The sequence below is a fragment of the Corvus kubaryi genome, unplaced genomic scaffold, assembly GCF_017639235.1.
Source record: "Corvus kubaryi isolate FWS band 111438036 unplaced genomic scaffold, C.kubaryi_AGA036_p1.0 135, whole genome shotgun sequence".
NCBI lineage: Eukaryota > Metazoa > Chordata > Aves > Passeriformes > Corvidae > Corvus > Corvus kubaryi.
The window spans coordinates 5949856-5961366 of NW_024580669.1; the positions used below are offsets into that span (position 1 = coordinate 5949856).

At 39.2% G+C, this 11511-nt stretch overlaps 1 protein-coding gene across 2 annotated transcripts in view; it reads left to right on the forward strand.

The window, feature by feature from the left end:
- Positions 1 to 11119, forward strand: part of ELAPOR2 (endosome-lysosome associated apoptosis and autophagy regulator family member 2) — a 94640-nt gene extending 83521 nt beyond the window's left edge. For both annotated transcript variants that reach the window (XM_042053475.1, XM_042053485.1), the window contains 6 exons: positions 576 to 672; positions 1792 to 1893; positions 4074 to 4200; positions 4974 to 5152; positions 5840 to 6005; positions 8662 to 11119. In XM_042053475.1, the coding sequence (XP_041909409.1) occupies positions 576 to 672; positions 1792 to 1893; positions 4074 to 4200; positions 4974 to 5152; positions 5840 to 6005; positions 8662 to 8721 (731 nt within the window). In that variant the 3' untranslated portion in view covers positions 8722 to 11119. The remainder of the gene's footprint in view (positions 1 to 575; positions 673 to 1791; positions 1894 to 4073; positions 4201 to 4973; positions 5153 to 5839; positions 6006 to 8661) is intronic.
- The last annotated feature ends 392 nt before the right edge of the window (positions 11120 to 11511 follow it).

The following is an 11511-nucleotide window of genomic DNA, read 5'->3' on the forward strand; positions in this document are numbered from 1 at the left end:
TTGTACAGCTCCCTCTTCTGAAATGTTGCAGTGGAACACCAATATTTTCTGTCTTCCTTGGTTCATGGGGTTGAAAGGATCTCTAAGAACTTTGGTTTATAGAATTTTCCTCCTTTTCAGCTTTTGCCCAAAATCCATGTAGTTCACACACCAGGCTATCATTTGTTCCAAATTTTGCCATCAAGGCTTGCCTATGATTCCATAATCCTTCTGAGTCTTGTTATTTCATTTCCCACAGTACTGCAAATTGTCATTACATGATTTTGAGGTGTGAGTGTTATACATTCGAGGCATATTCTCTGAGTGGTTGCATCAGATCTCTTCAGCAGTCCTTTTCCAGCCTAAATTATTTTATGTTTTATTAAATTTTTCATTTTGCTATATCTACATGAGGAAATCAGACTGTATGAGGAACATATATATCTGCAAAGTTAAGTTAGAAAAAAGTGTGTGTAATGTATAGTAATGCTATTAAGTGAGATCCACACCTTTCAGACTGAGGAAATACTACACATAAAACCGTCAAAAATCCATTCATAGTTTGCTCCTTTTTTTTTTTCTTTCTCACATTTTAGGAGCTACTGTTGAAACAATGCTGGAAAATATCAGCATCAAGGCAGATATGTTTCCTCCCTCTCCAAGCAAAATTCCGGATGTGCATTTCTTTTACAAGTAGGTAAAAAATGCTGCTTATTGCTATGTCTAATGTCTTCATTTGTTTAAAGGAAAGCAAAGCTGTGAGGGGGAAGCTTTAACTCACCTTTAATATTTATCACTTTAATCAGTATCTGCCTGATATTGATTGACATGTTGAAGATCATCTTATAAAATCAGCAAGCACTCTTTACTCAAATCTAAATTATGCTTGATCTGTAGGAAGTGATACCAGAGCTTTGATTCATCCAGATGCCACTTTCAGTGTCCTGTTACTTTCCATATTTTCTCATATATGTCTTTGATATGTCCACTTCTGGTTGCGTATTTTCTTTCACTTTCATTTGTGTTTACTTTGATGCTACAAAAAAAACCTAATCAAGATTAACAGTAATTGTTTTGACATGCAGTTACTAGTATGCTTTTCCTATTCTTCACTCTTCTCTGCAAAAAGAATGCCTCAGTTTGGGTAGGAAGTAGCTCAAAGATCAGCTCAGTTCAGATGTCTACATGCTGGTCTTCATGTCAGCTGTATTTCTAAGCTGAGACTTATTTGAATATAGGACTTTGTATAACAGCACTTTATGCTTATGTGAATACTTGAATTATGTATCTTATTCTGCAAACTGAACCCCACACCAGTGACCCGACTTTGAGCATGCTATGAACTTAGCTTACAATGTCTATCATGCTGGAGTAAGATTTTTTTAATCCCCTTTGCCCTGTGCTATTTCAGGAAAGTTTGGTTCTCAGGTTGCAAGGCCAGGAGTGAGCCATCATAACCTCTCCAGCAGAGTAGCACACCAACCACAGCACCTGTGATTCTCCTTTTCAATTGTTCTGTTCTGTTTTGTGGGAAAGTTTAGTCCTTGACTCAGCAGATTTCAAACTACCTAGAAAACCAGAGCAGTTCCCAAAGTGGCATCTCAGAGCACTTTGAGATTTAAATAAATTGGTGAGGCCTACCCTGATTCTGTTGCTCTTTTTTTTTCTTGTCAACTGGCAAAGTCAAAAGCGCTGTGGTAAAGGGTATTTCATTAATATTGCAGCTGCATGAATGTTTACAGACCTATGAAAGAGCAATATCCATTTAATGTAGTGGAAATGTGTTACTTTTCTCCTCTTGTTTGACATTAGGTCTTCAACAGTGACAACCTCCTGTGAAAATGGCCGCGCCACTGTTGTGACAATGAGATGCAACCCCAACAAACCAGACCAAGGAGAGCTTTCTGTGCCCAGGTATTTCAGTCTTTGTGTCCTAGTAGTGCCAAAAAGTCTTTGCTCCTCAGGTAATCTTTACAAAACTCATTAGTAATTTTATATTGTAATATAATAAAAATGAGGAGTGCTCTCTCCCTCATCAGTCACTTGTTTCTCCTAGGTGTCCATCACCTTCCAGCAGACCAGCTGACTGTGTTTAGGCTGTGTGGCAGGTTGTTCTGAGTTTAAAGGCAAAAGAAAATGCAGTGATGTTTTCTTGTCTTCACTTCTCCTTTATTTCAGTTCCTTATTTTAATCACTGGCCTCCTGATTAGAACTGCCTAGTTGAGGCTTTGAGAGGTAGTTTTTCTTTCTTGATCTACAGCAGTGGCTAGGGAAAATTATTTTTTTGGGGACTTTGAAATCTGCTATTGCAATGCTTATGAGAGCCCTGTCTGTCTATTTTATGTTTGGGATATATTTATTTATGTGTTTCATCACTGTATCCTGGCCACCTTGTACCACTTGTGTTCAATTTGCCTGACTTTTTTTCCCTTCAGCCTGATTTGGGGGACTTTAAAAAGCTTCTTTCTTCCAAAATCCTGTTTATGCCTGCATAAACGTAACTTCAAGCATAAGCATAACTGAAAAATTATGAAGGAAAAAAAAAGTAAAAGAATCAATTCTATTACTTTTTAGCAACACACTGTGATTCTTCAGAAGTTCCCTTCAACACTGATAATCCTCCTCTTTGGTTATCAAGGCCCATTTTAGTCCATCTGGATGTTAGTATAAATCTGCTAATTGCCCTTTTACTCATCCTCCTTCCCAAAAGCTCTCCCAAAAGTCCTCTTCCCAAAAGTTAACAGTGCGAGAAGTGTGGGATGCTTTGATCCCTGTCCCTCTCAGGACACATGAACTGTGCTTGCCTGAATGAAGGCAAAGTAGAGTCTACTTCACAGGTGAAGTGGATTGATTGATTGATACTTGAACACCTTTGGAGATGCTTACCCCAGTTTCTGAGGGGCCTATCACACTACAAATTATGCTGGGCAATAATCCACTGTCTGTCAGCTGTGGTGTGAAAATTCTCCAGTTGTTCTTCCAGTACCATAGGATAAACACGATGTGAACTGTCATAAAGCATCAGTAGTGAGACGAACAACCTACCTTGCTTTTAAAAGTGTGAGCATGGGCAGAAATGGCACACAGCTGACACATGTACCTTATCTCAGTTCATGTTGACTTCTCCTTTCCTATCCCCCTTTGATTAGCTCAGCAGTCAGCTGTTTTCACACAGTGAGGTATCAGATATATGTCAAATAATGTAGCTCCTTGATCCTCCAGGCATGTTGTTTAGTATCACATGAAGCTACAGTATAAGATGAAAGCAGCTGAGGAGAAAGGTCTGTCAGTGCTCTTGCCATGTAGGCTGGAAAAATGCTCTGTAATTCACAATTTGAATTCAGAAATTCAAATCTAGATAAGCCAGAATGGGCTTTTTAGAGCTGGGGATTTTAGTGCTTCAGATCAGGATATCAGGTTTCAAAATGATATGGAACAACACAACTTTAAATGCATTTTTCTGCATGAATATATTTCATATTTGCATGACCAAACTTCTTGCATGGACTTTTGGCCATTGCTGCTGTTAGACCTGATGTGATTGTCAGTAACAAAAGCTACGTGACTGTCCTGCCACTGCCAGTACAACTTTCTTCTGCAGGCTGAATACAAAATAGGCCATTAGTTTTTCTTAGAGTAAGAGAAGCTGTTATCTCTTCATTAACTGGTGAACATCCTTCTAGTAATTAACCATGACAGGACAAGTCCATTCCATATGGACTAAATCACCCAGACATCATTAGAACAACTACAGGAACCAGATAGCCGCATTCACCTGGAACAGCCACCGTGTGCAGGGGAAAAGTGATGGAGGTGTATACTGGTGAAACACTGGTGTAAGCCCTCCCCTCCCCCTGCCAGGAACTGAATTGTTATTTTAGAGCTTTGATAGCTCAACACCTGTTTTCACTTGAGAAAGCATTTTACACCTGGGAAAAATTCTTCCCCCAGATTCTTCCATCTGCTGACTTGATGGATGTTTACCCGTTTCTCCTACTTCCCACTCCCAGTCTTCAGCAGCAGAATGTGGATGAGGATGCAAACCCCAGAGTGTTTCTTTCATAACTGATAACTGAGCTCTGCTCTCCTCATAGCTCCTGCCCCGCGGGCACCTGCGATGGATGCACTTTCTACTTTGTATGGGAAAGTGCAGAAGCTTGTCCTCTCTGCACAGAGCAAGACTACCATGAGATTGAGGGAGCCTGCAAAAAAGGATTTCAGGTACACAACCCATGTCTCCGAGTCAAGTGGGCTCATTTGGGTATAACTTGGACTTTTGTTGAAATTTGGTGTGCAAATTGATACATAAGTACAGGTAGGGTTGGAAGATCTCAGCCCAGGCTCTGAGCTGGCTTGGATGCAGGCCGAGGGAGGAGCTGTGTCGAGACTCAGGAATGTTTGTGCCAATGGTAGTGTGGTTCCTGGAGGAGAGCTGGCTTGTGCTGACCAGCTGTGTGAGTAAGGATGAGAACTCTCAATGCATTCATACATGCGGGCCAGTTATTTCTGAAGGATGGAGTGCCCAAAGGACTTTGTTTCTTTAATAGCCATAAACATCAGGGGCAGGCCTGGAAAGGTTTCCAAATTTCAGTTCATAAATTCATCTACTTGCTTGTGATGTTTTTGCTTCTACCTTCTCTAGTCAAATATTAGGAAGTCCTTCCACAGGGTCAAACTGTCCTGTTGATCAAGAGCTCCTGTGCAGGCACAACTCATTCCCAATAGCTGTCCAATCCATATTGAGCCATGTGGAGAGCTATGTGAAAGAGGAAATCCTTTTGCCATGCCTGAACCTGTAGGCATGAGCAAGGGGATGACTGATTAGACAACATGACTTCACCTAGAGTCTGAAAACCTGAAGGATGTGTTTTGGTTTGCTTTCATTGAAAAGTTATCTGATCTTTCTATCTCAGAACAGCTTGTTTTCTCTTAAGTCTAAACAGTTCTCTCTTTTCCTACAAGCAGCTCACTTTTTGGTGTTTTCTGTTTGAAAGGAAACCTTGTATGTATGGAATGAGCCAAAGCATTGCATCAAAGGAGTTCCCTTGCCAGAAAAAAGGACCAGCACTTGTGAAACAGTGGATTTTTGGCTTAAAGTTGGAGCTGGTGTTGGTGCTTTCACAGCCGTTCTGCTCATAGCCTTGACTTGCTATTTTTGGAAGAAGAACCAGAAGTAAGTACTGCAAATTGTATTATATATAAAAGTTAGCTAAAAGCTTGATGGAGTGAACAGAAAGACTTCTCCTGGATCTGACTTTATGACACTGTTGATGAGAAGTACCCTGTAGGATCAACCCATTCATACACCAAGGTGATGTTTCTTCTGTCAACAGTGGCTATAAAAAATCCTGGTGAGGAAAGTATAGAAAATCCACAGTAATTTATAATGGCATAATTTCCCAATAGCAACTGTCTTTTTAACCCTTGAGAGTTTGAAGTTGAGTTTAGGTTCTGAAGCAACACGGCTTTCTCAAGCTCTGAAGACCAGAAGAGTATCTTCAGTCTAATTAGTCCCTTTCACCTTGGTAAAAAATTAGATTCTTGACCATATTGCTCAGTTCTATTTTGGTTGTTGCCCCAGACAGCACTTCTTCATGCAGGAATCCCTCTCAACCTACTTGTGGTCTTTTGGGAAAACATGGTTCTTTTATAAGAATAGAGGACTAACTGGAGAGTAAGAGCTCAGTGTATTGTTAATGTTATTTTGGTTACATATTTTTAATGATTGAAAAGTATCTAATTTCTGCTAAATACCTCAGAAGTAACTATATGGGAGGACTGCAGATAATCTAAATTACAAAAACCCTGAGTATGGGGCGTTTGAGAAAAAATCCATTCCTGTATGTCTTTGTATCTTCAGGCTGGAGTATAAATATTCCAAATTAGTGATGACAACGAACTCAAAAGAGTGTGAACTGCCAGCTGCTGACAGCTGTGCTATAATGGAAGGAGAAGATAATGAAGAAGAAATAGTATATTCAAATAAGCAGTCACTGCTGGGAAAGCTCAAGTCCTTGGCAACAAAGGTGAGTAGTAATTACCAATATTAACGCTAAAAATAATTATTACCTTTATTTATTACTGGATGTGATGAGTCTTTGATGCTAATTTCACAGCAGTGCAGCCTCCCACGCACACCTCATCCAGTCCATAGTGATCTGCTGAAATCCACAGACTGGATAAAATTAAAAAATGTTGTAGAGTTTTGGGTAAATGCTCCTTCCTCCACAAAGAGATTTCAGCAGCATTTTTTATTGCATGGGTGACACCAGGAAAAACCAGCTAATGGCAGAGAAAATCTCTCTGCTCAGAATCCTCACAGGCACCTCCATTGCTGAGGCAAACCAAGCTATTAGACATACAAAAAATTAACACTGGCAACACAGGCAACAGCCAGCTGCTTGCAGCTCACCTGGGCTGGCTTCATGGCTGACTTGAGAACCATAATTTTGAGTAGGATTCAGCTGAAGAGGAAGCATCAGCTTCAGCCTGTTGTCCAATACAGCAGCCTCCTCCATTTCAGTGGGAAGCAACACCAGAAAAGCATTTTTTTCTGCAGTACATGTGATGTGGATTGTTGCATGTCTAAATTGACAGCACCAAAGTCTTTGGTGTCCTTTGAACATTTCTGAGAGGAGACACAGAGGGCCATCATGGTAGATCCCAAAAGCACTTCGGTCTTTGTTCCAAGTGCCTTGAAGTTTGCACTATGGGAAGGGTAGTGTTGTCTTTAAGGGATTGCAGTGGGGGCATCTGTTATGATCAGGATACAGGTGAATAACATTTTCCCTTTCAAACAGTTTTGTTGAAGTGAGTTTCTTAGAAAGTTTCTTAAAAGGAGGAACCTTCCTAGGAAGGTCTCTTAAAAGATCGTAACAAAAATTTATTTTAAAATATTGTACTCTAACTTGTTGTCCAAATAATATCTCAGAATGCTGAATTTTGAGATTTTTTCCTTATATGCCTTTTTTTTCTTTCTGTGATTGAGTGCAGTGTAATTAATACTTGTGTGCTGCCTTTCTTTTCCCTTAGTATTCTCTTCTCTTTATTGTTTTACTTTATTTATTAGACTGGTGTCCTCTTGCCACACTCTACCTGCTCCCCAGATATCCCTCCTAGGAGAAGTTACCATTGCACAGATAATGTGCAGAACTTTCCCTTGACCCCCGCCTGACTATTTGTCCTGCAAAATCAATATTGATCCTTGTGGAAAGGGGCAGAAATTCAATATTAATTCTTAATTCAATATTGAGAATATTGAAAATGTAAATAAAATCAAATCACATCAAATTTTCTGGTGATGTTGCAAAAATAGAAGCAAGCTCTAGTACTTCAGTATTCAGACAACTTGAATGCCTACTTGGAGATTTTTAATGTTCCTGTATCCACTGTAGCAATCTTCCTGAGTGTTCTCTCCTTTTTCAACAAGCCTGTCAGATATTTCTAAGCTTGTTCTTTTTTTACTGCTAGATAACAATAGCTGGCAAACTCAGCTTCCAGTACCTCATTAGCTTACGTAGCTCTGTGTCCTGTATCCCTGCAGATAACTCAAATTTGTTACATATTTATCAAAAACAAATGTTATAGACATCACTTCTCATTTATGCAAAAGATGAAGAGGGTCATGTCCTGCTACATATGCATGTCAAATGTAGAAAAAATACATGGAGGAGAACAAGGGAGAAAAAGGAGATATGTAGAATGAGAGAAAAAGAAAAATCTGCAGCATCCTAACTGTATGTTCAAGCTTCAGGCAATGGCGTTTCTCCAGCATGTCACAAAGATATTAGTGGGTTTAAGAACCCAAGGGATTGAGAGCTAGGCCTGTAATATAGAAAGGGATGAGTTATTTTTAATGAGAAGATAGAAGTCAAATAATTACAAACCTGTTTCAGATTGGAGGCTGTTCTAGTTGTGTCTGTTGTCTCCATCACGACAGTACCAGGTTCTTCAGAGCACATACTCTGCACTAGACTAGCAAAGGACATTTTCTCCCCTTCTTTCTCACATCTGCACCAGGCAGTCCTGATCTGTATGGGGTGGCTTTAGAAATCAGATTATGAAAGTAGTTTAAGATAGTTTCTAAACTATTTGGATGTGTATGTCCACATTTCTTGCTCACTCTGATGCCTGCTGGCCAGATGGCCTAGGCTGTCACCCAGCAAATGGAAACAGAGAGAAAACTCAACCCTCTAGCCCTGATTTGCCAGACGACAGATGATCTGTAGACTCTCTTTGTCCTGTGGGTGCCCCAGAGGAGGTGTTGAGATTTGAATCCAGGAGCAAGGCCGTGGTGTTCACACTCACAGACTATGCTTCAAGCACTTTATATATTGTAGGAAACACATTAATAAGTGATAATAACCATAGAGATGATTACCTTGCAATTCCCCAGCTCAGACAACCTGTCCTGTTCTATGAATATGAAATGCAGACTTTCCCTGTACCCTCTAAAATAAGTACCATGAACAATAGCTATAGCATAATTTTATTGGTTTTGCAAATTTTTACAGAATTAGTAATGTTGTTAAGTATTAAAGGGTCAAACTGTGCCCTTAATTACTGTTGTAAAAATAAAGTGAAGTTTTTGGCAAAGGATATTGAGAGAAGAAGTGATTGTGCTGACTGCTGGAGAGATTTTGAGGAAATCCAGTTGATGGGAACCTGTCTTTTCCATTTCAGGAAAAGGAAGATAATTTTGAATCTGTTCAGCTGAAATCTTCAAGATCCCAGAATATATGAAGAATTAATGCTGCCTTCAAAGAAACAAACCTAATTTCTATTTTTACAGGACCATATTTTAAACATATTCTGACACACATTGTAGTGGTGATCTTGGTGAGAAATGCTTGGCCATTTAGGAGGAAAGAAGACAGGAAGCAAAACAGAAAATTGGATTGCCTTACCATGTGATTGAGTACCTTGCCAAAAAACAGAAAGCAGATGCTTGGATTCCATACTGGGAATGAAATTCAACTCAGGAAGAGATATACATACTGCAAATAACATTAATTTTTTGCATTCACCTGGGCATCACTCAGGCATGCCATATGATTTATAGGTACCTTTCATTTCCTTCTGCCTCCTTCGATGCATATTGCTAAGAAATGATTTTCAGAGAGGCCTGCAGCCTCCTGCAAAGGTTGTGTGTTGTTGTTTACTGGCATAACTGTGAGTCTCTCTTGAACTCAAAATTGTGAATGGTACTCGGAATGAGCCTCAGGTGAGTTTTGAACTTTGGAAAATACTTCCGATTTTAATGGTTTGAAGGTTTGGATGGTCTGGGTTTACCTCTAATGCAAGAGGGAACAGTGTTGCACCTGCAAATTGAACCCATTCTGGTGCCTAAGACATGGCCATCAGGGCTGGGGTAAAACGTAGTGCTATTAAATTTAAATGTGGTAACTGCTGTTGTGTGAATTGTAGGTCTGGGCCCATGAGTTTATAGGCAGTAGCAGGTTCAAAGTCTATAAAGAGATGTAAAGTGGTACCTACAGTGCAAGTTGCACTTGTCCCTCTCTGTGGAGGCTTGTCCTTTCAAGAGACATCTTTGGCAGATTCAGTGTCCTCCCTTGGGTGGCATATATGTCATCTTTCACAGGGCTGGGAACCAGCAAAGCCTGAACTCTGGAGGTACGGCAAAAATCTCCATTTTTGGGAATCAGGGATCAGCTTTGTCAGTTGTGAGGTTTCTTAGAAATACTCAGCCTCCTTTATTCCTGGGCCCATGCAAGGAAGGAGGGAGGATGGATGGATGGATGGATGGATGGATGGATGGATGGATGGATAGACGGATGGGTGTCCAGCAGAGGTAAGCATGGGTTATGTACTTGCACAGCATCTAAATGCATTCTGTGTCAGTGCAAGTACCAGCTCTGGAGGAAAGGCACAAAGCAATGCCTTGGAAACTGGAGGCTAGGTGGACTTTTCCATAAAATCAGCCACATTATAAGCATGTGATCTTCATAATATCCACAGTAATAATTTCCTGAAATTCCCACTGAGGTCGAACTCAAAGGAATCTGAAATTTAGGCAAAAAATATTTGAGTAAAATTATGCAAGACATGTATAGAGCCAGAGAAAATGAGCAACAATTCATGTATTGACTTCTGGTCAGACTCCTATTTTCATTACAGCAAATTTGTGTGAATTGTGGAATGCATCAAAACCAGAAAAGTGACATGGGTAGAAATGGTCTTTTTACTATAAGGAATACAGATTTTTGATTTTATATGACTGAGCTAGGTCTATCAATAAAAGAGGGCCCACTTTTAAGTAAAATTTAAATTAAACTGAATTTTCTGCACTCTAAATATTTTATTATACCCTAGATGTGGACAAAAATTTTATGAAGTTTAGATTTTTTTTCATTAGGGAAAATTCAGCTCAGTTATTTTATAGTTCCAGTGGAAGAACACACGCTTTACTCTTTTGATGGGAGATCCTTTAGGCATCTTAACTGAAGTGGTGTACATTTTCTGTTGGTCTTAAAAAGGCACTTCACTTTCCCAACAAAGATTTTTATGGGGTAATGTTGAATGTATATTAAATACACATTCCTTTTTGTATATTTTGTACCATTGCACACTTATTATTGTACATTGTATTTGTTGTCATGATGTCATTTATATATGGTTGTCAAAGATGATATGCTCACAGAGTAAATGGTTATGGCTTTGGGATTTCACTTCTTGGATCTTTTATGATGAGGGTTTTTATGTTGTTGATTTTTATTCAACTAGTGTGTTGTAGCATCAAAGATATATATCTGATGGACATTCATAAAATAAAGTAAAAATATATTTGAAATTTTGGACTTGAGATGTTTGGTGGCACTGCAGCCTTTCCTGAACATTGCAGGTCTTCAGTCATGAGTAGAGCTTTTCACTGCCATCAAATTGCATCTGTCTACATCTCCTTTAGTTTTTGCCCTTCTCTCTCTGTATGTTTTCTCAGCCACAATTACAGTTCATTCTTCACAACACTATTTCCTTTTTCATCACTGGACCCATATCTCTGTAATGCAGAAATGCCTTAATTTTTATGAACTATATTTAATTTGACTTAATACCACACAGGCTTCATTTGGTTCCTCTCTCTTTCCATTATATTTTCCAAATAAAATGGAATGGAATTTTTTGACAGTTGTGACAGACTTTGCTGTATGACTCTTAGCTCTGCTTCCAAATGGTTTGTCATGATGTTACTGAACATTCTCCCAGGCAGTCTAATGGCGTATCTGGTGCAGTGCTAACATAGTGGGATGCAAACAAATACTGTGGACCTTATATACCTTAAAATATGAAAACTGCATTTCCCAAAATTTAAGCAAGTATAAACTGAAATATTTGAGCTGACTTCTGCTATTCTTTTCTTTCTATTAAAGATGTAGTAGAGAGGGGAAGTTTCCATTTTCCCATGAGACAAATTTTGGAAGCCTTTAACATTTCACTAAGAAATCAGCTGTCTGTGACCTCTAATGCTCTGCCAAAATATACTTAACAGCAACCTTCCCCTTTTCTTCCACATGG